The 25,991-nt window shown below is 39.1% G+C and overlaps 2 protein-coding genes across 2 annotated transcripts in view; both read right to left on the bottom strand.

Moving 5' to 3' along the window:
* Positions 1 to 4,469: 4,469 nt before the first annotated feature.
* Positions 4,470 to 12,732, bottom strand: NRAS (neuroblastoma RAS viral (v-ras) oncogene homolog). The gene is made up of 7 exons (XM_005859968.2): positions 12,020 to 12,732; positions 11,415 to 11,542; positions 9,206 to 9,384; positions 6,673 to 6,832; positions 5,986 to 6,109; positions 5,618 to 5,659; positions 4,470 to 5,513 (listed from the first exon to the last, which is right to left on the bottom strand). The coding sequence occupies exons 2-5, from the start codon at positions 11,523 to 11,525 to the stop codon at positions 5,990 to 5,992; spliced, it is 570 nt and encodes a 189-aa protein (XP_005860030.1). The 5' UTR covers positions 11,526 to 11,542; positions 12,020 to 12,732; the 3' UTR covers positions 4,470 to 5,513; positions 5,618 to 5,659; positions 5,986 to 5,989.
* Positions 12,656 to 25,991, bottom strand: part of CSDE1 (cold shock domain containing E1, RNA-binding) — a 31,958-nt gene continuing 18,622 nt past the window's right edge. The window contains 12 exon segments of the mRNA XM_014534548.1: positions 12,656 to 13,571; positions 13,962 to 14,094; positions 15,116 to 15,279; positions 16,114 to 16,292; positions 19,219 to 19,338; positions 20,549 to 20,661; positions 21,226 to 21,401; positions 21,881 to 21,988; positions 23,714 to 23,838; positions 23,841 to 23,877; positions 23,966 to 24,106; positions 25,760 to 25,972. Of these exon segments, the coding sequence (XP_014390034.1) occupies positions 13,524 to 13,571; positions 13,962 to 14,094; positions 15,116 to 15,279; positions 16,114 to 16,292; positions 19,219 to 19,338; positions 20,549 to 20,661; positions 21,226 to 21,401; positions 21,881 to 21,988; positions 23,714 to 23,838; positions 23,841 to 23,877; positions 23,966 to 24,106; positions 25,760 to 25,972 (1,557 nt within the window). The 3' untranslated portion in view covers positions 12,656 to 13,523.

The raw sequence follows: 25,991 nt of genomic DNA, 5'->3' as shown, positions 1-25,991 counted from the left end.
GGAGGCAGCTGATCGATGTTTCTCTCTCATCGATGTTTCTAACTCTCTGTCCCTCTCCCTTCTTCTCTGTAAAAAATCTATAAAATATATTATTAAAAAAAAAAATCAGTTCACTAGGTCTACGTCCAGCTCACAAACCTGACACTTTTGTTCCTGTTGGCACTGCAGAGGGGATCTGAGATCTGCATTCTGCATGTCCCCAGAGTCCCCTGCTTTTATTGAGGTACAGGACCACATTTCATTGCCCAGCGGTATTTTTAAAGCACGAGCATACCCTTCCCACTGGGGTCCTGGACCTTCTCTCTGTGCTCTCAAGTCATGGATCATGCAGCAGCTCTGCAAAATGATCCCCGCACAGCCTCTTGGCCCCTTTCCGTGTATTTATGGATATCAAATAACGATGCAACTATGCTGGCCTTTTAAGGACCTTCAGTATTGCCTGTGGTGACAACAGAAACCATTATTAATAGCACAGACACACAGGAGGTCCCCTCACATTCCAAATGAACAAGCTTCTTAGCTACTTTTTCATGTCTCTCTGCAGCTTCACTTTTTTGTAATCCTCACCCGAGGATATTTTCCCATTGACTTTTAGAGGAAGTGGAAGAGAGGGGGAAAGACAGAGAAACATCGATGTGAGAGAAAAATGATTGGTTGCCTCCTGCACGAGCCCCAACCAGGGCCCAGGCCAGGGAGCAGACTGCGACCGAGGTACAGGCCCTTGACTGGAATTGAACCCGGGACCCTTCTATCCAGAGCCAAACCAGCCAGGGCTGCAACTTCATTTTGCTGAGCAGAATAGCAGCTCTTATCAGAAGAAAACCTTTACTTTCTCAGATATTGGGGGGTCAAGTATCGGCAGAAGAAAATATCTGCTATGTAGCATCAGTGCTTGATTTAAGGGGGAAATCTGTCCTACATACACAAAGTCCATGATTGCTTCTTTTTTACATGCATTTTATACTCTTCATGGTAGCCTCCTGTATAAACAGTATTTGTCACTTACATTTGGTTTTCTTAAGTTCAATTCGGCCAAATATTAACTATCGCCTCCCTATTCCCCTTTTAAGGAAAAAAAATAATAAAACAATTGAAGCCTTTGGTAGAATAAACCAAGGTCCTGATGATCAGTGTTCCAGGGTTAGGTGGGGAAGCCCAAGTTTGATAGCATTCTTTTATAAACATGTCTCATTAATTAGGGTTGGGAAATCTGAGATATCCTCATTCAACTTCCCTATTTTATAAATGAGGACACTGTAGGCTGGAATAGAAAATTATGGTTGGAACCCATGTTGCCTGGCTCCTAGCCCAATGCTCTTCCAACCGTACCAAGACTGGTAGACTATGCAGTAATGCAGATGGGACAAAAGATTTCCAGTGGTAGTTTTAAGCACTTCATATTAATGTGAGAGGATGTGACATATAGCTATGAATCATTGGGCTGTGAATCACCCCCAAGTAATCATTTAAAGCATGCTTTGACATTTTAGATTGAGATCAAATGAGGAACTCAGGTCTTCCAACATCGTCACATTCAAAAGTTTGCAATGAATATTAACTTTCAATAAAGGCACTTTAGTGGGGAGAAAAATGATAACTGAGCAAAGAACTTCCAGTTTTTATTTTTTAAACATTTGAAAAGAAAAACATTCAACCAAAAATTTAAAAATTAGATGGATTAACTTACAATAAAATAGGCAACTTAAAATATCAGCCCTTTCATTTAGGGCCAAGGAGGCCAATAGTTGCCGTTTAAACAGCAGAACTGCACAATCAATCATCTGACCTATATTTGATGGCACAGAAATATAAAAGTCACACAACACCCATTGAGATCCCTTCCCTCTAGAGTAGAAGTCATACAATTGCTTCTTAGGTCAGTACTCAGGCTTTTAAAAATCACCAGTTATATTTGAAATATATCTACAACTACTTTTATAACAAGAACACTTTTCAAACAATTCTCGTGGGGAACACCTTCAAATAACTGTGGCACACTGGACTGCTTAAAGAAACAACAAAGATGTAAAACAATGTACAAAGTTACAGTCCCCTGTTTATGAAAACAACCCAAATAAAATATTCCCCCTAATTAATAATCCTGTTTCTTGTAACCTGTTAGCAGAGATGAGTTACAAGAAGCAGAGTGCGTGCACCATTTTTTGGTTCTTTGTTGTAGCTGCCAGCTTAAGAGTTCATGACTGTAAATGTAAAACAAACTATGATTATGCTCAGCAATTCTGGAATGGGGAAAAAACAAAATATCTCTTTAAAGTGTTTCTCTATTCTTGATTTCAAGTCAAGACAAAAAAATTCACAGCAGTTTAAAGGACCATGAACAGACTAAACACGGGGCCCACTAAAATACATGAGAACAATTTTACCCATTTCACTCCTGAAGTGGAAACTGTAACAAGTATGATACTGTATTACCAAGTAACATTCTATAGGAAGCTGTTGGAGCAAATACAGCACTTAACAGGGTAGGCGTGGTAGCCTTTACACAGAACATCATATTTTCACACTCTTGAACGTGCAACCTTTAAAAAACAAAGTAATGTGTAATTTACAACAGCTGGCCAGGCACTTAACTTGGGGAGAGAGACTTTCAGATGTTGAGGTAAATTAGAATTGTTTTCAGTAATTACAAACATACTCTAAACACCACACTTTATACCACACTAACTGAAGCTTTTCAGCATTTAACTGTAACTTTGTCACTCTACTGTGCCAAAATTCACACCTAAATGTAACTTCTTAAGAAGCTATTAAAAGAACATTTTCAAGTCTGAATTTTGGCCCCATTTAGATACTTCTGTGCTTACAACATACTTGAGAGAATGATAAGGGCTATGGGCTAAGGGCTATGGGCACATACAAGGGCTATGGGCACAAGAGCCCCAAATCAGTTATCCTTCCCCCTAATTTGACATTAGAAAAAGAATCATACTGTCAGTAACATACACGAGAGGAGGAAGAGGGAGACAAGGACAAATGAGGGCAACTGAGGTGACAAGCTTCAATCCAGCCTCAAGAAAAACGACAAAGTGCCTGCCTGGCCAGCGTGGCTCAGTGGTTGAGCCTTGACCTATGAACCAAGAAGTCACAGTTCAATTCCCAGCCAGGGCACATGCCCGGGGTTGTGGGCTTGGTCCCAAATAAGGGGCGTGCAAGAGGCAGCCGATTGATGATTCTCTCATCATTGATGTTTCTCTCTCTCTCTCCCCCTCTCCCTTCCTCTCTGAAATCAATAAACATATATTAGAAAAAGAAAAATGACAGAGCAATGCTCCAAAAGCAGCAGAAACGAAGCAGCAGCAAGTTCCTGCTACCAGGTGTCAACAGCACTGTGAAAACTCAGAACGAACACGCAGGAGCACGGCTCTCTGAGTTCATTAAACTCTGGACACAGGATAGAGTGCTTCCTCCCTTCTGAGCTCACTTCAAGGCCATGTGGAGTTTGTGTGATAAGTGAAAATTCATACCAGAAGACAGAGGGCCTCAGTACGTATTTACACATTAAAAGACCAGCGCAGAAAGTGACCATTTTGGAATTAGGCTTTTATCAAAAGTTACCTAAGTCTATTTTTCATTAGAATTACCAGGATATTATTTGCAAATGGAAAAGCCAAGTTTCCCAAATCCTCAAAACTAACAATTCATTATGGTTTCCATTCCTTTCTTTTTCTTTCTTTTTTTAAATATATTTTATTGATTTTTTACAGCGAGGAAGGGAGAGGGATAGAGAATTAGAAACATCGATGAGGGAAGAACATCGATCAGTTGCCACCTGCACACCCCCTACTGGGGATATGCCCGCAACCAAGGTACATGCCCTTGATTGGAATCGAACCTGGGACCCTTCGGTCTGCAGGCCAACACTCTATTCACTGAGCCAAACCAGTCAGGGCTCCATTCCTTTCTTAACAGCAATTCCAATTCAACGGCTTCTTGCTCTGAGCGCACACAGTTTCTGTTAGCTCGTATGCAGACTAACTCATCAACACCTCGTCTTAAACTCTGCAAAGAACATAATGAGTAAAGAAAATTTTAAAACATTTCGGAGGTACTCTCATTCTAAAAAACATGACAAAAATATTGGCTACACACTTGGTTTCTGAAGACTGCTAAGCTGACCCTCCTCAGGGTACCAAGCCTTTTCCGTCATGATAACGGACTTGTGTGAACTGACCTTTTCTTTCCTTGCAGGATAACAGCATACATTCGGCAAAACTACCAGCCGAGGTTACTGGTGCAAGGAGCAACCGTGGAAGAGTTGCTCCCTCTCCCTCTGTGATGCTAACGGGCCTGCTCACGTTCTGAAGCGGTAACCCTGGACCATTTAGCACCATGCTTTATCAACAGAAATAATGAATCAAACTGCAGTTGCTGTAGGTGAGGGATGGAGGGTGGGGTGAAAAGGTGACTGAGGGCAATTATATACATCACTAAGATACCAAGATATGTACTGAAAGTGTGTCTATTAATATATTATGTCTGAGGCTTGAAAAATCATTGATCTCAATATTAAATAAAACAGCATCCAATGTTTACAATTTTGCACACCTGTAAATGTAGAGCTTTCTGATAGAACCCAAATTTTAATACAAATGGAAGTTCACTGATTATCAGTAAGCTAGAAGAAACAAATTACATACATTTCATAGTTAGTAACCTATAAAAAAAAGTGGAGCACAGGTAAAAAAACAAATGAAATATAATTGTTTCCAGTTTCAACTTTCTCTTGGGAGAACCTAAAAACGGGTCAAAGCCAACTTCATGTAGGTAAGAAATGGCATCTGCTACTGTATCGGCACATCTTTCCCTCAAAGGCAGAGAGGTCACAGACATAACTCAGACATTCATTTCCACGTGTAATGGTTTTTTAAACATCCACTCCACTGAAGTATACAAACCACTTCTAGGAAAAAGGCACTTCATTGTGAAAGTTAGATTTAATTGCATGAAAGTCGAGAAGAGTAGGAGAGACTCCAAAGTCTGTATTCACCTTTACGAATACAGAGCAGATGCCAGTTTATAGCCGATAACATTATAAACAAACCAAACACCAACATTAACTATATTCTCAGCAAAACAGTAATTTATGACATTTCCCCCCCAAATATAGTTCCAAGTTCAAAGTAAAAAGAAAAAAAAGATAATCACCAGCAGTTGCTACATTAGAGCTCAAGACATTGTTTTCTAGAGAATTTCATGTCTACAGTGTGGTTCTCTGTTTCAGAGCATGAATTGCTTTTCAGATGAAAAACCTGGGGTGGCAGAGGTGTTTGGGGAGAACCCAGAGTGGAAAAATATTGGGGAGTAACAAGAGGTTCATTTCTCTGGTCAGACAACCAAGTGAGGAGGTAGTTATTCTGAGAACTTCTCAGATAGAGAACATGGTACTGATCTACGGAGCGTCGGGAAGTAGCAGGAGCTTCTGTGAGACCGAAGACAGCAACAGGAATACTTGTTTCTCCTCCAGGGAAGTCAGGACCAGGGCGTCAGTGCAGCTGAAACGAGATGGAACGTGTGTGTAAATGTCACCAGAGAGTGTAAGAAACACCAGGTGAAGAAATCAGTATGAATGACCCATTCACTTCCAAACGGGTCCTACCTGGACAGTGGCTCTTTTCTGATGCTAGAACTTTAGAAGTATCTATAAGAAAAAAAGACACACCATGTCATTATCATCTAGTTTTAATGCAGTGATTCTGCAAACTCCTGGTCAATGCCAAGAATGTGGTATTCATACATTTCATAAATAATGTCTTCTGATTTCTAATATTATTGACAAGTAACCATGTCTGTAAAATAATGTTTAAAAAATAGGTTAAACCTCAATACTCTCAGGAGGGGCATTGTAAGGGAAACATTTTATAGTTGTAAGCGAGAAATTATCAGGTAAATTACGACATAAAAAATAATAGCAACACTCCTCCAAACTGCCCAGTTTGTAATTATGCCCAGAGACCACATGCTCACCTTGTTACATCACCACACAAGGCAACCCCATGCAACCCTGAGTCCCATCATCACTGCTGTTGAGTTTTTTCATTCGGTACTGACGTATTTCTCTTACTAGTGTGTAAAAGGCATCTTCAACACCCTTTAAAAGAAAATGAAAAGACAGCCTAAAAGACACAATCCAAGTTGTAAGCTCTCTCTCACTTCTTTATGTGGATTTAGAATTCCAATTATTAAATCACTAACTGATAAAATAGGGTGGCGTAGAAAGAGGACACTGAATTTAGCATTTCTATTGAATCACATTAAGAGACAGATATACAAATGGCACATTTTGCAAAAGTAACATTCCAGCAAAGAAAAATTGGTAATGTGGGACATACAGAACTACCTGATGTAAAGATTCCATTCAGAAGAACTTAAACCCTAAAGAGTGGCTGGTGTTGGAGGAAAGACTAATGCTTATAAGTATCTTGAATCAAAGGTCTTCATTTTAGTACCATTTGTGCATGTTAATGCAGGAGTATAAATGTCACACCAGGATATTAACAAGTTCATTTTGGGTTTAAAGCAAAGATGAAAATAGAACACTATTAAAAATCTGTAACAACAAAGAATGAGGATCAGAGCTCTAGCAAAGAGTCAATCAATCAAACCTTTCTGCCTTCAACAAACCCTTGCCAGGTGCTGGAAGCTGGACTCTACCTGTCTGGTCTTGGCTGAGGTTTCAATGAATGGAATCCCATAACTCTTGGCCAGTTCATGGGCTTGTTTTGTGTCAACTGTCCTTGTTGGCAAATCACACTTGTTTCCTACTAGCACCATAGGTACATCATCTGAGTCCTTCACTCGCTTAATCTGTTCCCTAAAAAAAGGAATATGTTATAAGAATAAGCCTTTTGGAAGGAATAAACAGCTAGAGCAAAAGAAACCGAGCAAGTTTTATCTAGTCTATTAGCTTCTAGTAGTGAGTTTCACTCCCCTCCACTGTTTATACAAGACCTTACATAATGAGACGGGTTTAGGCTTGATTCAGCAGCTAGAGGAAAGCCAAGTACCAGCTCAACTTCTAGTGGAAATGGATGGTTAGCCTACTTTGACATGTCCTTATTAGGCTCCTTGATTCTCCAGACCTTGGCTCTGGATTTAATTGGCAACTCCGAATCGTACTCTAGATTAAGGTCCGAAGTGCAAAAAGTAAAGTCCACTGCCTCTAAATAACTTAAGGTTCCCTTGAGAGCGATGGCATTTCATGGAAGACAGTCTACCCACTTCTCTACATGGGTGGTGTCCAAACGTTTCCTTCAAACAAAATTATAGCTGGGAGTCAAGATAAAAAATAGAAGACACCAGAACTGCTCTTACGAAAGGTTCTGGAACTCCCAACTGACAGCACTTCCTTCAGTGACATTTAAGACACCGAGCGGTTTGGAAATGAATGCTCCAGATTCTCTTGACCAACGCTGTCCAGTAGGACTTCTTACAATGATGGAAATGTTCTACATCTGTCATGTCCAACTATATCCACTAGTCCCGTGTAGCTATTGAACACTGAGTCAGTCAGTGGGTACTATGGCCAAGGAACTGATTTTTCAATTTTATTTAATTGTATTAATTTAATTCAGTTAACGGAAATAACCACACACCGAACAGCACTGCTTTAGACTCAACGCTTGGATTACGTACACAGCCATGCACCTGAAATGCATGACAGTGGGGGTAATGGCAGGAGCCTATGCTAAGGGATAAGACAGCCTAAAAAGAAAAATAACTTCTAGAAATTCAGCAAGTATTAGATGCTTGCTAAGTACTGCGCATTTTATTAAGTACCGCTATTATTTCCAGAGAGGAAGTGGAAGACAGTAGAGCAGGTTTAGGAGAAAAAAAACCCCACTGAATTCAGTTTGGGACTAGTTTGCTTCTGTGAGCAGACTTCTTCATACGGACAGGGCAGAAGCCAGGTCTCAAGGTTGTAGGCAAAACACCTGCACAGGCTTTTACTATGTGCACGACACCGTTCTGAACGATTTCATGTTTATCGATTCATTTAATTTTCACAACTCTTGGTAGAAATTATAACCTCCATGTTATAGATAAGGAAACTGAGGCACAGAGTTTCAGTAGTTTGCCCCAAAGTCCCATGGCTAATAGATGATGGAGCCAAGTTTCAACCCAGGCATCTATATTCTTAACCATTACATTATTCTGCTTAAAGAACATGGAGTGCCCAGCTGGTGTGGCTGAGTGGTTGAGCGTTCACCCATGAACCAAGAGGTCCCGGTTTGATTCCAGGTTAGGGCACATCCCTGGGTTGCAGGCTCCATCCCCAGTGGGGGGTGTGTAGGAGGTAGCCAATCAATGTGTGTCACTCTGTCATCGATGTTTCTCTCTCTCTCTCCCTGTCTCTGAAATCAATAAAGAACAAAATATAAAAACATATTAAAAAAATAATAATAACCCTAACTGGTTTGGCTCAGTGGATAGAGTGTCGGCCTGCGGACTGAAGGGTCCCAGGATCGATTCCAGTCAAGGGCATGTAACTTGGTTGGCAGCTGATCGATGTTTCTCTCTCATCGATGTTTCTAACTCTCTATCCCTCTCCCTTACTCTCTGTAAAAAAATCAATAAAATATATTTTAAAATAATAATAATAATAATAATAATAATATGGAGCTAAGAAAAGGAGTCTTGGAGTTTTGTTCCTGGCTCTGCTACTAGTAACAGTTAAGACTCCAAAAACCTAATAAACTACCTATTTCTGATTCTGTAAAATCAGAATGTTGTTTTCTTTTTTTATGGTCCAATTGAGCTTTGAAACTTTATGGTTTTACAGAGAAAGACAAGCTCTACATTCCTTTGCCCAGCTTTCATCTTTAGCAACTCCCCAGCTGTTTCTTCCTATCATGATCTCTATGACTTACTGAACAATGTTTCTCAGGCGTTTTCCTCTCTGAAATTCCTTTGTGATCTAATAACACCTCTAGTTCGCAATCACTCCCACTAGCAAGCTTCCTTGATACACTATCACACATTCTAGCTATGGTATATTACATAAAATAAATTCCAGCATTAACTTTCAGATTCTCAATGTCAAACAAACGAAAACCAACTCTTCCTGTAATGAAAAAAGCTGTATTATTCCTAGTGTGGCGTCTTCACCACCCCGCCACCCCCCCAACAAAGCTTCAGAACAAAGCTTAAAGATCATCCTTTCAGAAAACAATAACGCTCCTAGTACCTGTAGAGGTTAATATCTGCAAATGACTTGCTATTATTGATGGCGAATACACAGAGGAAGCCTTCCCCTGTCCTCATGTATTGGTCCCTCATAGCACTGTACTCCTCTTGTCCAGCTGTATCCAGTATATCCAATAGACAGGTTTCACCATCTATAACCACCTGTTTTCGGTAAGAATCCTGGGGGAAAGGGGGGAAGGGAGATTCCACTTTTACTAAAAATCACAGGAAATGCAATGCTACTACCAAGGTTAAGCAAGCTACTACCCAAGTCTATTTCTCTCTCTCTGGTTTGTCCCTCAAACTGCTAATATACAATTACAAACAAAATACTTAATGTCTTCCCAGGAAAAAAATCCCAAATCCTATATGCCTGCGGAAAGGAAAATGTGAACACTCAGTTCCCGGAAAAGGTGAACAAATGTGGTCATTCAAAAGGCAGCTCTACTGCAGCTGGACTGGGGTTAATCACTGCATGTCACTAAGGTGTGCACTGAACGTTTCGTATTTGAGTTGTTTACTGTACATTTACAATTCTAAACAGACCTCCACCAATTTAGAACTTGGCCCTGGTTACAGTGCCACTTGTGCTTATGACTAAACACAAATACTTTTTATTTCAAACAAGGTCATAATACCAAATTATTTTTTCTCATCACGGCAGATTGTACCTTTGGGAAATAATCCTCAATCAATTTCCTAAAGGTTACAAACAAGACATAATTCATTTCTTAAGTAGATCATATAAAAACATACTTTCAATTGGGCTCGAAGGCAGACATTTTTACTTGTATTTTAATACTTAAATCCTGGGAATTCAAGTCAAATAAAATAACCTCACCATTCTTCGTAAAAGATCTGGCTCCAAAAACAGAATTCAACCTAATTTCCCAGCCCATTAATCAGTTAGTTCCTTTGTAGCTCACTTAATTGCAGGACTGTACTTTCAAATTAAATAGAATTTATATCACCAAAACTTCTTAGAGCATGAAACATAGTTAAGTGTCTGTTCTAAGATGAGCAAAATAAAAATTATGAAGATAGGTTTTAGTCAAACTATTTTATGATAATAGAAGTCAGAGAAGTGGTTATCTCCTGGCAGGGTAAGAGAGTTTACTGACTGAAAAGGGCATGTGAGAACTCTCTGGGGCATAGGAAGTAGTATATTTTTTAATCTGAGTGGTGGTTATTATGTAAGTATATATATGTTTAAAAAGTCACTGAGCTGTAGATATAACATTTACGTATTTTACTGTATGTAAATTACCCAGCAATAACTAAAACTCTGAAAAATATCAAAAGGTTCTATTATCACTGAAGCTGTTAAGCCTAAAATAAAGTTTTGCAAAGAACTAATGAATAATTTTTAATAAGGTTATATTAGAGTTAGAGTGCATTAAACGCCCAGTGGCTGAGTGGTAGGAAGACCAGGGTGTGGATTAAAACACAATAATCTCTAGAGTTACACATTTCTAAATTGAATAACATTACAAGGCCCTTTACTGAAAGGGTGTATTTTGCCACTCATTGAAGCCAATCTTTAACATGAAGTCCCACAAAAACAATAGGATCTTTAAATAAGTACTATTTATCCAGTGCTTTACCATTCACACAAAAATTTAAACACATTTGACTTTCCACTTCATCCCTGTGTGGTAGGCAGAACAAGCTTATAGTAATTTAAAAGATGAAGGAAATAAGGCTGAGAGAGAGAAAGTGATTGCTCAATATCACATAACTAAACAAAATGCAAACAGGGACTGAAATCTTAAGCACAGTGACTCAAAATGTTCTTTCTACTCCAACCACAGTGTTGGCTGCTTCAACGAGCTAAGAAATTACAATTGCAGAACCTCCAGATCTCTGAATCCTTTATCTCCATCCTGCTATATTATTCAGATAATCGCTCTACCTATGGCCTGTGCTTCTTTTAAAACAGAGTTGTCATATACGAAGAAACTAAATGAGTTCAACACTGAGTTTGCAAGTTTACAGAACTGTTAACACTGCAACTCTTTAGAAATCTTCAGCAGCTCATAAAAAGGCACTCTTGTCCACACACATGGAAAGCTTTGCTTATTGTATTACCGAACGCAGTACCCAAAATAACTTTCCACTTTCTTTCCTGACGATTCCCTTAGCTAAAGGGTAAGGGCGAGGGTAAACGGAAGGAAAAGAGGCAGGGGCGGTGGACTGCCGCTGGGCCTCACCTCTATGGTGGGATCATATTCATCTACAAAGTGGTTCTGGATTAGCTGGATTGTCAGCGCGCTTTTCCCAACACCACCTGCTCCAACCACCACCAGTTTGTACTCAGTCATTTCACACCAGCAAGAACCTGCGGGAAAGCAGCAATGAGGGTTAACCGGAGAGCCGCCTCTACAGCACTTCAGAGCTTTCTATAATCGATAGTGGCTAAAACCGGCGTCTGAAATGTATCGGTCCCATGCACGTGACCCTCCACTCGGTTCCCAGTGATTCAGGAATGCAAAACCACGAGTGACCGTGGGTCTCGGGATGCTGAATTCGTCTTCGACCTACCCCCACCTCATCTATTTTTCAACAGCCCGTGGGCCCCGCCCTCGGCCTAAGGTACAGGAACCCCCTTCCTGCTCCTCCCGCAGGGCTTCTCGGCGGCGGCAGGCTGCCGTCAGGCCGCCCTTCCCTTCCAGTCCCCCACCTGTCTCCCAGGATCTCCCCGTGGGGCTCAAAACCAAGGACCCCCGCCCCAGGCCTTTGTCTCTGCTCGCGGATTCCGCCACTAACCAGACGCCTGCAAGCTCCAAGCCCAACGCTACACACGCCGGAGCCTCACCTCAAGCTCCGGTGCCTCCGCTGCAGACGGGTTTAGAACCACCACCAGGAAAAATGTTGGAGACCCCGGAACCGCCATGAACAGCCCCCACCAGGGAGCGGCACTTCCGGCCCCGCCCGCTACGTAATCAGTCGGCGCCCCGGGCGCCTGAGTCCCCGCCCCGGCCACGTGGGCCTCCGACCCGAGAGTCAAGCTGCTGGCCGCACCCAAACCCGCCCCTCCCACTCAGGACATTTCAATAATGAAAGCGCTAGGTGCTGATGTCTCAAAAATCAGTAAAACTTTATTCGCTTCCATTCTTTCGCCATTAACAGAAAACTGGAGAAAGCAAAAATGTTTTGTGTTTACAAAGATAAATGGCCTCTTTACCCAGAGAAGATCAAAACCTCAAATGACAACGGGGAAGATAAAAGCGCCCTCCCCCACATCCCCTGAGCTGACCCTTGTCATCTTAGACAAAGCTTCCAGTCCACTGGCCAGGGATCCTGCGTGTGGCCAATTCAAGATGAGGGCCAAGAAATCAGACCAATCCGTTCCCGTGATATAAAGTTGAACAGAAGCTACACCAAGGGTCAAGTGCCTGCATGTTACAGGACACAGGAACCAGGCGGCTACTTATAAAAAAAACAAGATTCATTTCAGGCACAATTTTTTTATTTTTTTGTTTGTTTTGTTTTAAATCATTAAAATAAACTGGGTCCTAGAAGCTGCAGTGATCTAAGCAGCAGCAAGTTTGTGCATTCGTCGTTTAAATACGTTTAAATTATCACACTGCTGGCACACCTCATTTGCATGAAATTCTGCACCACACATACTAATTGTGGAAAATTTACCCCCCACCCCATCCCAGGGGAAAAAAAAACTACTTTGGAAGATAATTCTCATTGAAATCTACCCAAAATTCGTTTAAGTGGACTGTGACAAGATTATAAATGATATGAAAAATAACATTTTAACATTTGGCCATCAACTTAAGAAAATGGTTTGCCTATACAAATTTTTAAATTTTTTAATATAGTCTACCCTCATATGGTCCTCAGAATTAAAGCATAATGAACAGGAAAGAAAAGGAAAAGAATGCAACTGAGTGCTAAGGCAGGACATCTTGCCAGAAGTAATGAAGGTAGAATATATGCTAAATATCAAGTGCAGAATTTCATACAGCCAACAAGGTAACAGTCTATATTTTTCACTTACACGGGCGAAGTGGATTTTGCAATTACCAGTTGCGTTAAATGCACCAAATAAAGCTCCTAAAATTGATACTACAAGGCGCCACCTTAAGTTTTCCAGGCTGCAACTGTGCATAATTTTAAAATGGTTTTCTTAAATTTATTTATTTTTTTAAACATAACATGAGGAAGGTGTTAAAACTGGTGTAATAGCTCAATAGAATAAGTATTCCAGATTTTGGGGAGGGATGAAGAGGGAGATATTCAGAACCCTTCACCAGAATCCCCCTAACTTGATCATCATGGATTAATGATGTGCTTTGTGGATGTGGTTAGTCAATGACACCAGCCTGACGGATCTTTCTTTCTACACCAAATCCCTGTGAAAAAATAAAACTGCAGTTAATGACTTCAGGGTATGACAATCACAGCACCTTCACAATTCCAAAGTAAACTTCAAAAGCATTACTTTTAATCATCTTAACCACTACCAGTTTTTTCTCAGAGGAAATCTTACATAGTAAGCCCTCCTGATCTATTACCTACAACTAAGTTCAAAGTATCAGGAAAACAAAGAAATGTGCTTCTTACTGGTAAGCAACCATTATGTTGGGGACTGAACCAATATGTAGGGAAGGAGTCCTAACTAGTTATAAGCAATACTAATGCTCTGTAAGCGCTCTGAGATATGCTAAAATAGGACCTCAAGTATCATGCTGGTCTGTCACATCACAACCTTCCCTCCCCCAAAACCTTGTATACCCTCATACCATTGAGTTATCTGGTCCCCTTGGCTGACGAAGAACCATTAGGCGAGGAGCACTGGCATCATCCAGAGTGATGTTCTTCAAGCGATTGACCAACCTATCAGGTCGTGGAGCTGCAACAGCCTTGGGGCCCTCGCTGTAACCAAGTCAAGAAGTGAGAAGCAGCAACACATGGTGGGAAGAAGCAAGTACTTACAGAGGAGTGTATTTTCCACCTAACTACCCAAGTGACTCAGTTTTAATGAGGGGGACTCTTGCCTCATTTAGCTAGCTAGCTAGCAGGACAGGACAGACAAGTTTGTTTATGTTTTTATTCCCAACTCAAGGTTTATTCCTGCATAGGAGCTGGAAGAATCGTTTGGGTGACGGTCATCCCCAGACTGGTCTGCATCCAGAAAGACCAGTTTCACAGACACATAAAACAAGGTAGTGGATGTGAAAAACCTTAGAAGAGTTATAAATAAATATTTCCAGAGACCCCCAGCTTCTAGCATGGTAACAATGTTATTAAAAAAAACTCATACACAAAAACAAAAAAACAGAGTCAGAACTGCTAATCTATAAAATTAGACTTTTAGGCACCACATAACTCAGAAATGGCTTAATGGAAAAACAAACAAACAAAAAAACCCACACAAAAAAAGCTAAGCAGAATCCTTTAAGAACAAGGACTACATCATCATTTTATATTTAAGATCTATTATATAGCAAGTGCCTAATTAATATTCCACTGGGTCAGATTTATGAAACTAAAAGTTTACACAATGAAGAATAGAGGTAAAAGATACGAAGTACCAAGAAATAACCAAGTGGCAGTAGAAAATTAAGAAAAGCAGAGATGGCCCTAACTGGTTTGGCTCAGTTGATAAAGCGTTGGCCTGTGGACTGCAAGGTCCCAGGTTTGATTCTGGTCAAGGGCATGTACCTTGGTTGTGGGCACATCCCCAGTAGGGGGTGTGCAGGAAGCAGCTGATTGATGTTTCTCTCTCATCGATGTTTCTAATTCTCTATCCCTCTCCCTTCCTCTCTGTTAAAAATCAATAAAATATATATATGAAAAAAAAAGAAAAGCAGAGATGGAAAAGTGAAGAAATGTGATAATGAAGAGATTGCAAGTTGTCCAGGGAGATTGTTTTAATCCAACAACAAAAACTCACCAGACTCGCCAAACATTACAAGCGCTGCACTTGCCAGTGCGCTGATTAAGAATCACTGAGAATTCCACCTCATCTCCAGCCTGTAGCTCAATGCCATCCTGAACTTCTTTCACATGGAAAAAGAGCTTCTTGCTATCTCCTACTTCATAGTTAATGAAGCCAAACTGAAATTAAAAAAAAAAAAAATACATATCATAGTGGTAGAGCGCCTCACTTTGAATGAAGCACAATGTGTGACCCTAACAAGAAGGGGTTTACCAAACATGGTATTAATACTGATGCTCCAGTTCAGCTGCCTGTGCTAGAATGTAACAGCATTGTAAGTCAGCATAACTTGCCAGGGCAGAAATATAAATGTGAAATCACTGCCTTGACTATTATAGCCTGGCTGAAACAAGTAGAAAGGCTGCCCTGTGCCTCATATATTATATGAGCTAAACTTCTGAATAATGTAAAATCTTTAGTGAGCTGTTACATAAACATGTGCATTGTTTTCATCTATTCCAGAATTATTAAGCTAGGTTATGGTATTATAAAAAACAGCCATACAAAATATTTTATTTATAATACTGATATTTAAAAATGTCCTGGACTCAGAGGGATTTTCTTGAGATCTCAGTACCAGGAATAGATTTGTTTGCCCTTATTTTATGAACACTTCTATACATGGTTTCTTTCCTTGTGTGGCTTACAAAACAATCTCTGACCTTTAAATCTTTCTATTCTGAAAATCTCACTCTAAGTTTATTTTCCCCATCATGTAATGTTAGTTATCAATACTTTTTTTTCTAATATCACTATCCCCCCCGCCCCTTAATGTAGTTTTCTTCATGTTTATATAGGCTAGCTCAAATTATTGAAAAAAGGGTCAAGTAGAATTAAAAACCAGATGAATGTTGATGAATCTCCCTTGGCTGAAAAAATTTCAAGGTTTGGTTACTATTTGGTTACCAATTCATAAAAGGATCAATTTCAGATCCAGAAATACTGCCACTTACCTGATCTTTCACACATTCCACAGTGGCCCTACGCAGAGGTGTGATGTTGTAAGCCATAGTCTGTGCATTTTGGCCCAGGACACACAATTGGAATTTGACACTCTCCCCTTTCTGCAGGCAATCCCCTTTGTTGGCCATTCCAACTATGCCAAATGGATAGACCTCACCTTTCATATCCCCTGTAGGGAGAAAAAGGTACAAAGACTAAAGGTAATATTTCACAACAGCCCTCTGCTGATGATCCTAATAAATTTATAAAAGGTTCCAAAAAGTATTTTTTTTTGCCCCTGAGATATTCTACTTTAAAAGCTTCAATGAAATCCTAAATACTACAATGAAAGCAAACAAGAACCTGTAGCTCATTACCTTAATAGCTAGTGAACAGTTTTAAATGACATTTATGAAATTAAAAATAATACTATCACTTACAATCTCATCACCTAAATATTTGAGCTTTTTAAGCACTAAGGGTTGCTAATATGATCCCCTGGATTATCTTCTTCTGACGGTCACCTATGAGCCAACCAAAGTATTCCTGACCCATACTCAACTAGGTATTAAACAGTAAGCCAGGTACATGCAAAGACAATGTAAATAAATTTCTTTGCCATTCTACTTCCTTTCTTTGTTCTGATTTTGACACCCTCAAATCAATAGGCACCTTTTTCTTAAATCAGGGCTCAGCACACTCTCTCTAGAGCACCGTCCTGTACACCAAAAGGTTGCGGGCTCAATTCCGGTCAGGGCAGCACATACATAGGTTGAAGGTTCAACCCCAGTTTGGACACAATAGATGTTTCTCTCTGACATTGATGTTTCTCTCTCTCTCTCACTCCTCTCTGCCTTCCTCTCTCTAAAATCAATAAAGAGTACTCCTCAGGTAATGATTAAAGGATGAAAGAGCTAGATGGTAAATATTTTAGGCTTATAGGTCATTCTATAAGTCACAACTACTCAACTTTGCTGTTGTAGTCAGAAAGCTACCAAAGACAATACAGGGATGGGCAGAGGTAGTTTTACAGTTGTTTGAAAATACAATAAACTGTTTCACATATTCATGACTATAAACCCACTTTTGCTCACCTTGTATGTAAACGAGGGGTCAGTTGTGTTTCAAAAAAAAAAACAAAAAAAAACCCCCCAGCCCCAGATGGTTTGGCTCAGGGATAGAGCTTTCGGCCTGCAGACTAAAAGGTCCCGGGTTCGATTCCAGTCAAGGGCAAATGCCTGGGTTGTGGGCTCGATCCCCAGTAGGGGGCATGCAGGAGGCAGCTGAACAATGATTCTCTCTCATTGATGTTTCTATCTCTCTCACTCTCCCTTCCTCTCTGAAATCAGTAAAAATATATTTAAACAAAAAAACAAACCACTATATTTGCTGAGGTCTGCCCTAGAGTAAAATGTTGGCTGAAGGTCATGGATAAAAACCGGGCCAAAGAGTTCAGCTGCTTATCAATTCACCTGAATGGTGAATCTACTGAACCAAGAAAGGTGGAGAAAAGGAGAAAAAAAATGCAGGTGGAAGTAGAAGCTTCAGAACTGCAATTTCATTTAACCATTCTCTTGATTTTAGAGTCGAAAACCTTGAGGAGATACTTCTAATACCAAGTCATGCAAAGGTTTAGAGGCAGTTGGTCGGATATAGTGGTATTAACAGTAACTACCAAATATTAAAAACTTATATGGATTGATATTTTATCTTATTCTGAGGTTGAAGATATTATCCTCATCTAAAGATGAAGAAACTGAGCTAGGGAAGATTTAAGTAATTTGTCTGAAGTTATACAGCTAGAAGTGGAAGAGATGGTGTGCAGATCTAGGTCTCCCCGACACCAAAGCTCATGGTCTTATCTTACATCGAGTTACAGATGTATTCCTAAATAAGAAAAGAACTATTCTCACCATCAAGTGGGAAAATGTGACCTGTCTAGTTCCAGAAATCTCTAGGCTTAGAGATTTCAGAAAAGTTTTATATATCCTACAGCCAGTGTTTAAAAATAAGTAGATCGAGGGGTTGGGAATGCAAAAGGAAGTAAAAGGGACATTTAGAGAGGAAGAAGGGTGATTTGATATTATCTCACGAGTTAGCTGCCCATGTCCCTAAGGCCCTTTTCGGGGTATGGTATCATCATGGCATTAGTTTAAAAGACTGGTTTGCTACTGGTTTGCTATAAAATGAACTCATATTTGGAGGTGTGTGCAGTGGGGCACTGGTTCTATGTAAAACACAAATTCCTAAGAACCTCATGAGGTAAAGGAACATGTTATGAAGGTTCATTTCTTTCTCTCTATGACCTACTCTTCCCCAGTCTATGTTCTCTCTGACTCAGACAACACAAGATTTCCTGTTTGTAAGCCAGGCTATCATCTTTGGTTGGAATTTCAAACCCTCTCATCAACCCAATTATTTTGGTAATTTTGCTAAACTAATTATTCACTGTTCCCTACTATCATTTCTATTGCAAACGTATTTTACACACAAAGTGGATCTTCTTGGGTGGTAACTTTGTGGTGAGGTGTGGCATCAGAATTCAGGGAGTTACTAAAGATGGGGAGAAAAAAAGCAGAAAGTGGAAAATATAGGGAGTCTTGACTAATAGACAAGTAGTTCGTAAAATTCCCATGGAACCCTAAATATTAAGGAATAGATATAGTGAACTTTTACAGGAAGCAAAAATGTTTATATAATTGAATGGTTAATTAGAGGAATGTGTTAATACTGATGTAAATAACCAGTGAATAATAGAGAAAAACTATAAAATTGTACTAAATCAATTCGATTGTGAATATTTGGTTATCACAGACAATAAATGCATTTTTTTAAGTGTGAGATTCTGTTCTCAGTCTATTTCAATATAACTCAGTTAGTTGCACATGTATCAGTGATATGTTCACAAGGTAGTCATTTGTTTACTACATAAACCCAGGCTGATCTCATTTCCAGAGATATGAAAATAAAAGCCAGGCATGGGGAGGAAAGTCACTTTCCTTAGTTCAGTTTTTAAGGAATTTGGAAACAACTGTAACCCAAACCATCATATTTTCAAATCTTCAAAGTGCTCATCCAAAGTAAGGGAAACTGCAATCTGACAGAGATGCTCTTACCTTCCTCCATGATCTCAATCATTCCTTGGTACTCAGTCTGTGTTGGATCAACACTTCTCAAGGGGCGAATGACTTTACCGGAATAGATGGTAGGATCTGCTTCTTCAGTAATGCCATTCACTACAAAACAGAAGTGTATATATCTCACTCTACAATTTTTATACTTTAGCTCACAGGAAAGAGAGAGAAATCATCAGAACAAATGTTAACAGATGACTGGTTGCCCTAGCCAGGTGGCTCAGTTGGTTGGAGCATCTCACCGAAATGTGACGAGCTTGATCCTAGTCAGGGCACATAACCAGGTTTCTCGTTTGATCCCTGGTTGGGGTGCGGGCGGGAGGCAACCAATTGATTTTTCTTTTTTACACTGATTTTTTTCTCTCTTCCCCTCCCCTTTCTCTAAGATTAAAAAAAAAAAAAAAGATTGGTTGTTTGCCAGCTATTTCTAAACTACTATTAAAATAAAGTTAATTTGTTTAAGGAACTAACAAATATACATATTTAAAACATGTCTTGTTCTCTCACCTTTTCCAGGTGACCAAATGTCACTTTTTTTGTGAGGCCTTCCCTGGTCTTTAAAATAGCAACCCCAATACTCACATACAGTCCTGATTTATTTCATATTAACAATATGTATTACTATCTTTCTAAACATACTACATACAATATTTTACTCATCTCCATTTGCTTGAATAGGGGTTATAAGTATAAATCCCAAAGACCAGGAGTTGATTTATTCACTGCTCTCCCCACCCCCATTCCCAAAACATAGCATGCACTTAATATTTATTGAACAGAAATGAACATCCTTGGCTGTCATTTCTCTAGGTCTAAACAAGAGAAAGTATTATTTGGGGAGTTTAGATAAAAGTCAAAAGTGCAGGCCTTTAAAAAATTGGAGATGCTAAAATAGCAAGGATTTTCTTAAGTTTCAATTATTTTTCACATTGACTCATCCTTCTCCAAAACGGTCTTCTAGAGGAATGCCCCTCTCAACCCTGGGAAGATTTATATCTTGGGGTTATTTTTAGAAGAGATATTGAATTGAAAATAAAGCAAATAATCTAAAATATCTAAGACGGTGGTTCTCAAACTTCAGTGTACGTCAGAATCACCCTGAAGGGTTTATTAAAACAGACTGCCCATCTCCAGGGTTTCAGAAGGTTGGGTGGGGTCAGAGAGCCTGTATTTCTAAAGTGGCCGGGGGATACTGCTGGATCTGGGGGTCACAGCTGGAGAACCACTGATCCAGAACAACTGAATTTTTTTGCTCCCTCTCCCAGCCTATTATCCCTCATTTCTCACCCAAAACATAGACTGAGTAAATTACCTGAGTGTGTTTTGTTGACTTTTTCTGCACTGACTTTGTTGCCTTTGCCTTTGGACAAGCTGTACTCGACCATGTCCCCCAGTTCCAGGCTATCGACATCACCAGAGAACTCACTGAGGGGGGGAAAAGGAAATGACATTTGAATAAGCAATAATCACAAGCAACAGTAACAAGCAGCCTTTCTTTCTTGTGTAACAACATTCACGGTGTGCCTAGCTATACTGCTTTAAGCACAATCTATGAACTGGCTCATTTAATCCTCATAAACAACCTGTGAGGAGGTACCATTACCCTCAGCTTCAAGATAATGAAACTAAGATACCAGGAGGTCAATTTCATTCGATAAAAGTTACATAGATAATAAGTGGCAGAGCCTGGATTCAAACTTAACTGCCTGGTTCCAAGAGCCCATGCTCTTAACCACTATTCAATCTTATAACATCAAATGCATACGTAGCAACATATAAAATAGTCTTTCACTGAACCAGAAAGGCTCCTATCCAATGTTCAAAACATATACAGGCCTTTCTACATCTTTCTACAAAAGGAGATGATTAATGTTTCACTAATATAAAAATTTGGATTAAAAATATATAACTGCCCAATACTAAATGTTTTTGACTCTAAAATCAAAGAATGAATAGTAAGCTGTAAATCCCTAAAAAGGCATTTCTTACCTGTAATGGAAAAAGATTTCCTTATCATGATTGGCTGTTTCAATAAATCCAAAATTATCCTTCAGAGTTGCCACATAACCCAAGAGCCTCTTGGAGTTAGAATTTCGACCTAAAAGTCGCACACAGGTTGCAATCTGCTGTCCAGGCCTCTGTTTGTCACTAATACTAAATTCAACCTGTGGAAAAATAAGGATGCTCATTAATATCATGTCATTTCCACACCAAGCTTTCCATTTGTAAATAAATTCTTAATTTCTCTGAAAGAGGGCTATCAGAAAACCAGACATACTAAGTAAGAGAAAAATGAACAGTAATATAAAATCATTGGTGTGAATTCACTTTGATAATGTTTCAGTGGCTGTTTTAATTTTCTTACTAATATTATCTAAGCTAACTGATTTAGGCATATCTTATCTAAAATGTTTAAATATTGGCTCCGTAAAGAGCTTAAGAGCTTGCTAGACCCTGTTCTAACTGAGTAAACTGCTCTTAAATAGGAGGAGGTTCATATAAACTTGTAAGCACATAAGATTTTATTAACAGCACCATCTATTTGTGAAATTCCTACTATACTGGTAATAACTATTTTGCAGAATTAATAATTAAAATGACAGCCCTCAATGGTCCCTCTCTAAAATAAGCAGGATTATCTTACCTTATCCCCTATTTGAGGAGAAGTAGATCCGTCCACATCCTTAGCTTGAAAAGCAATAGTCAATTTCACCCCACAATCATCATAAGCAATAATACCATCCTCAGCCTCCTAAAGAAAAAGAATACAATGAAAAGAAGAACAAAAAAGCAATATAAAAAGTTATAGTTCTTATAGACCCTTGAGCCAACAAATTGGCACAGTTGTAAAAATTTCCCAATCCAGGATTCTAACAATAGATTTTTCAGATGAATGAAAGGCAGTCTTGCCTTAAGCCACAACTGATTCAATTTGCTATAATTGGTTTCTTTAGTCTTAAGAAGCTAATTTTTGCTGTTGAGGGAAACCTAATTGAAAATTTGTTACATGCCCATTCCATACTATTCATAGCTAATGAGAAATCAAACTGGGCATGTATTTTCAACCAGGTGTAAATTCTGTAGGACAGGAAGACTTTGTGTCACCTATTTTGAATATCCCAAAGTACTCAGTGTTTTGTATATAATGTTAATCAATATATTTGCCAATGCATGAGAATTTGCAGTTCAGAGTATTTGATATTCAAACAGGTGATTAAGCTATGACATGCCAATGTTTTCAAAGTAACACTTAAATCACTGTCAATTACCAGAAGTGATGCTAAGGATCTGACTCCGGTTAAGTGAAGAGTGATATTGTTCAGGGAATTCAGGTCTGACTCCAATGGCATTGACTCTTTTGCCAGTTATCCAATGCCACAATCTCAGCATTCATTTTTGCTCTCTCTCTACCCATTAACCTCAATATCCAGTAAACATCTGACAAGACAGTATATACCAAATCTATTAAATAGAGATAAGATGATCCCTCTCTAATGTACCTTCTTTTGTCTATAACCATGCTCTCTGTCTCTAGTTCAAGAACTACCTAAACTATTAAATACCAGTAATTTCCTATCCAGCCTCTTCCATCTTTTGTCTTTCTCCACCCCCATCTAGGGTTCATACTAATGCCAGTATCTTCCTGAACTGCACACCCGATGTCACTTTCCAACAGAAAACTTTTTCTGAGTACAGAACAAGGTCTAAATTCTTTAGAGTAGCCATCACCACCTTCTTTATCTGTATCCTGATCTTTTCATCCTTATTTCTCCCACTCACCCCACCAAAGAAAAAGTACCTATCTTCCTGTCAAACTACTTGGTGCTTTCTAAAGAAACCCTGAATTTTTCTCTTCTGTACGTCTATTGTAATGCATGTCCTTTCCTCATTTATTTCCACCTATTAAATGTCAATACTATAGTGAAAACATCCCAGATTCTGCTAGTTTAGAACTTCCCCAAAGTGAAATTGACCTTTTACATAAACATTTTATATTCTGTATGAATTACTTGTTTCTATAAAAGCCTCAATTTTATTTACTTGACAGCAGATTCAGTGGACTTTTCAATAAATGAAGCTCAAATGTGTGGAGTGCATTTACCGAAATTTAAAAGTTCTAAACTGCTTGGAAGAATGTACTGTCATTCTAGCAGGGGTCACTTTAGGACATTTGGCAGTACCTAGATCCACTTTTGACTGTCACACAGGGGGAGAAGAGAGATACTGGCCTCTAGTGGGTAGAGGTTAGGGATGCTACTAAACATCCCACAATGCACAGAACAGCCCCACATCCACAAAGTATTATCCAGCCCCAAATGTCCATAATGCTGACATTAAAAAACTTTGCTCTAGTTTAGTTTAGTTAATAGAACAGGGAATTCTGAAAGATAATATTCCATTAGTGTGTGGATAGTGTTTGCCTTTAAGCAGAAAAGGAATAAAGAGCTACAGAAATTATCGATGATGTAAGACTTACCTTTTCCTTGCCTTTATTTGGGCTAGTGGTTTTAGGATTGGAAAAAGTGGCTTCTTTTTCTACAGTGCCCAGAAAACGATGATCTGAATGGGGATGAAATGAAACTATGCTCTTGGGAAGTTTTTAATCCTAATAGCATGATTTCTTTGGGCAGAGAGCATATCCTACAAGTAATAAACAAAAATAACTTAAACTGGAAAAGAAAGCATAAAAAAAAACACCCCACTATTACTTTTCTCAAAAACTACTCACAGGAACCACAGTAAACTCTACTTCATCTGCAATATGGAGCTGGTTCCCATCCAGAATTTCACTATAGTGGAAGAACATACGAGCATCGCGATCCACACACTTGATGAAACCAAAACCATCTCTCATGGCAGCAATTACACCCTGAAACACAAATAATAGTTTCACTGGCTGTGAAGCTTTTCAAAACAACATTCAAGCATGCAAACATAATCAAGTTAAATTAGGAATTCTTTGACCCAAATTCTGTATCCACATTTTAATTTTTCCTTCTATCTTTTTTCATTTTGAGAGTATGTTTATTAAAGCTGGGGAAAGTGAAACAAGGAAGGGCTTAGGATAGAAGCAGCAACAGGAGAGAGTCTAGGCTGGGCTGTTTTGGCTGAGAAGTCAGAGAAAAGGGGGCCTTGGAGACAGCTTCAGGGGGTGAGTTTGGGACCAGCTGCCGCTGTCCATTGCTCCCCAGACTGCAAGTCTCGTGGGGTCCTTAGAGTTTAGGAAACATACACCCGTGAGGGAAGATGAGGGGAAAGAAAAAGGTGTGGGTGTCCTCCTGGGAAGAAGAGTGTGCAGTAATTTTTCCATTTAAGTACAAACTCACTGCTTTAGTGAAGTAAACCAATTTCTAAGCAACTGAGACCCACCAGATGCTACACTCTTTGGCCAACATGCACTAGAAAAAGTTAGATTTAAATGTAAATATATGCACACAATGTACTCCATTTAATTCTCAATTCTGTGAACTTAGCAGTATTATGTTTTTGCAAGATAAGATAGTCAAGGCTGACAGAGGTTAAACGATTTGTCCAAAGCACACAGCTAATAAGTGGCAGACAAGATTACAAACAAGGTCCAAACTTAATGACAATATGACTTCCAGAGATGTAAAAAAATCTATAGGCCGATACTTCAAATACTTCATCAGTCAACTAAAGGTAACTCTCTGATCTATACCTCAAAAATTTATGTGAGTTTAGGCACAGGAAGGACTTAAGGTTTAGGTCTGAAGACTAAAATAAAGAAACTCCTTTCCTCACTAAATTATCAGCTCTATGAGGGCATTACATCCAGAGTAGACGGCACATGGCAGGTCCTCAAATGTTCACTGAAGCACAATTATTGACATTTAATCCTTGCTAAATCCTGATGGTAGCCAAGCTACTCAACAATGAATCTCATGCCATAAAGCAAAAACAGATCCTGCCTAGAAATGGTTTTTTAAAATCATGCATTTAGATCTCGAGATTTTTAGGTAGAGATATACTGTAGATGTTATGAGCCAAAGCAGAACTAAATGTAAATTGCATTAGGGAAAGTTAATTCATGAAAATTGAGCTTGTAAAAAATAATTCTGGTATATGTCACTCCTGAACATATACCCACTAAAAGAATTCACAAAGTCCTGATGTAAAAACAAAAGAAACAAACTTCTCTAACTATTTTTAATCTAATGTTTACTAAACATCTTACAAAAACAGTTTGGAAAAATCTGCTTTCTAACTGATGGACTCAAATCTTCTCAGTCTTCATATTTAAGGGCCAGATAATCACTGACTCTCAAAAGACCCTGAAAATCATCCTGCCCAAATTTCCATTCTAAAACTTTCCCACATCTCTACAAGGTAAGTAGCAGAGCTAGATGTCAAACCTAGACGGACTAGCACTGTTATTAATTACCTTAACAAGGTAACAGCCCAATATCATCATTAACTTAAATAATTTTTAATATAGTATTATAAACTTGAATACTCCATCACTCCACCTTCATACTGGATACTTATAACAGTCAACACTTACCATTTCTCTGGCTTCATTAGTGAACTGAAATGTATTTGATAGAACTTCTATGTTGGTTGCTCGTTCTAATTTGTCACGTCGATCTGTTGAAATATTAAACCTAACATGGTCGCCTTCCAACAGGGTCACCTTGGATTTTGTATCTTTGTCTCCAAAGGGAAGTTCTTTAGGAATCACAAAGTTAACTTTAATGCGTCCTGGCAATGGGTCATTCTGATGAGAAGGAAAAACT

Source organism: Myotis brandtii, unplaced genomic scaffold (assembly GCF_000412655.1).
Source record: "Myotis brandtii unplaced genomic scaffold, ASM41265v1 scaffold131, whole genome shotgun sequence".
Lineage (NCBI taxonomy): Eukaryota > Metazoa > Chordata > Mammalia > Chiroptera > Vespertilionidae > Myotis > Myotis brandtii.
Note: the sequence above shows the minus strand (reverse complement) of the source record. Positions and strands in the feature narration are given on the sequence as shown.

Excerpts from the sequence above, each read along its gene's own strand:
- NRAS (XM_005859968.2), bottom strand. The coding sequence starts at position 11,525 with ATGACTGAGTACAAACTGGTGGTGGTTGGAGCAGGTGGTGTTGGGAAA. Across the intron at positions 9,385-11,414 it reads AATATGATCCCACCATAGAG|GATTCTTACCGAAAACAGGT; the intron begins GTGAGGCCCAGC and ends CCTTTCCCCCAG. Across the intron at positions 6,110-6,672 it reads CCTCAGCCAAGACCAGACAG|GGTGTTGAAGATGCCTTTTA; the intron begins GTAGAGTCCAGC and ends TTTCTTTTAAAG.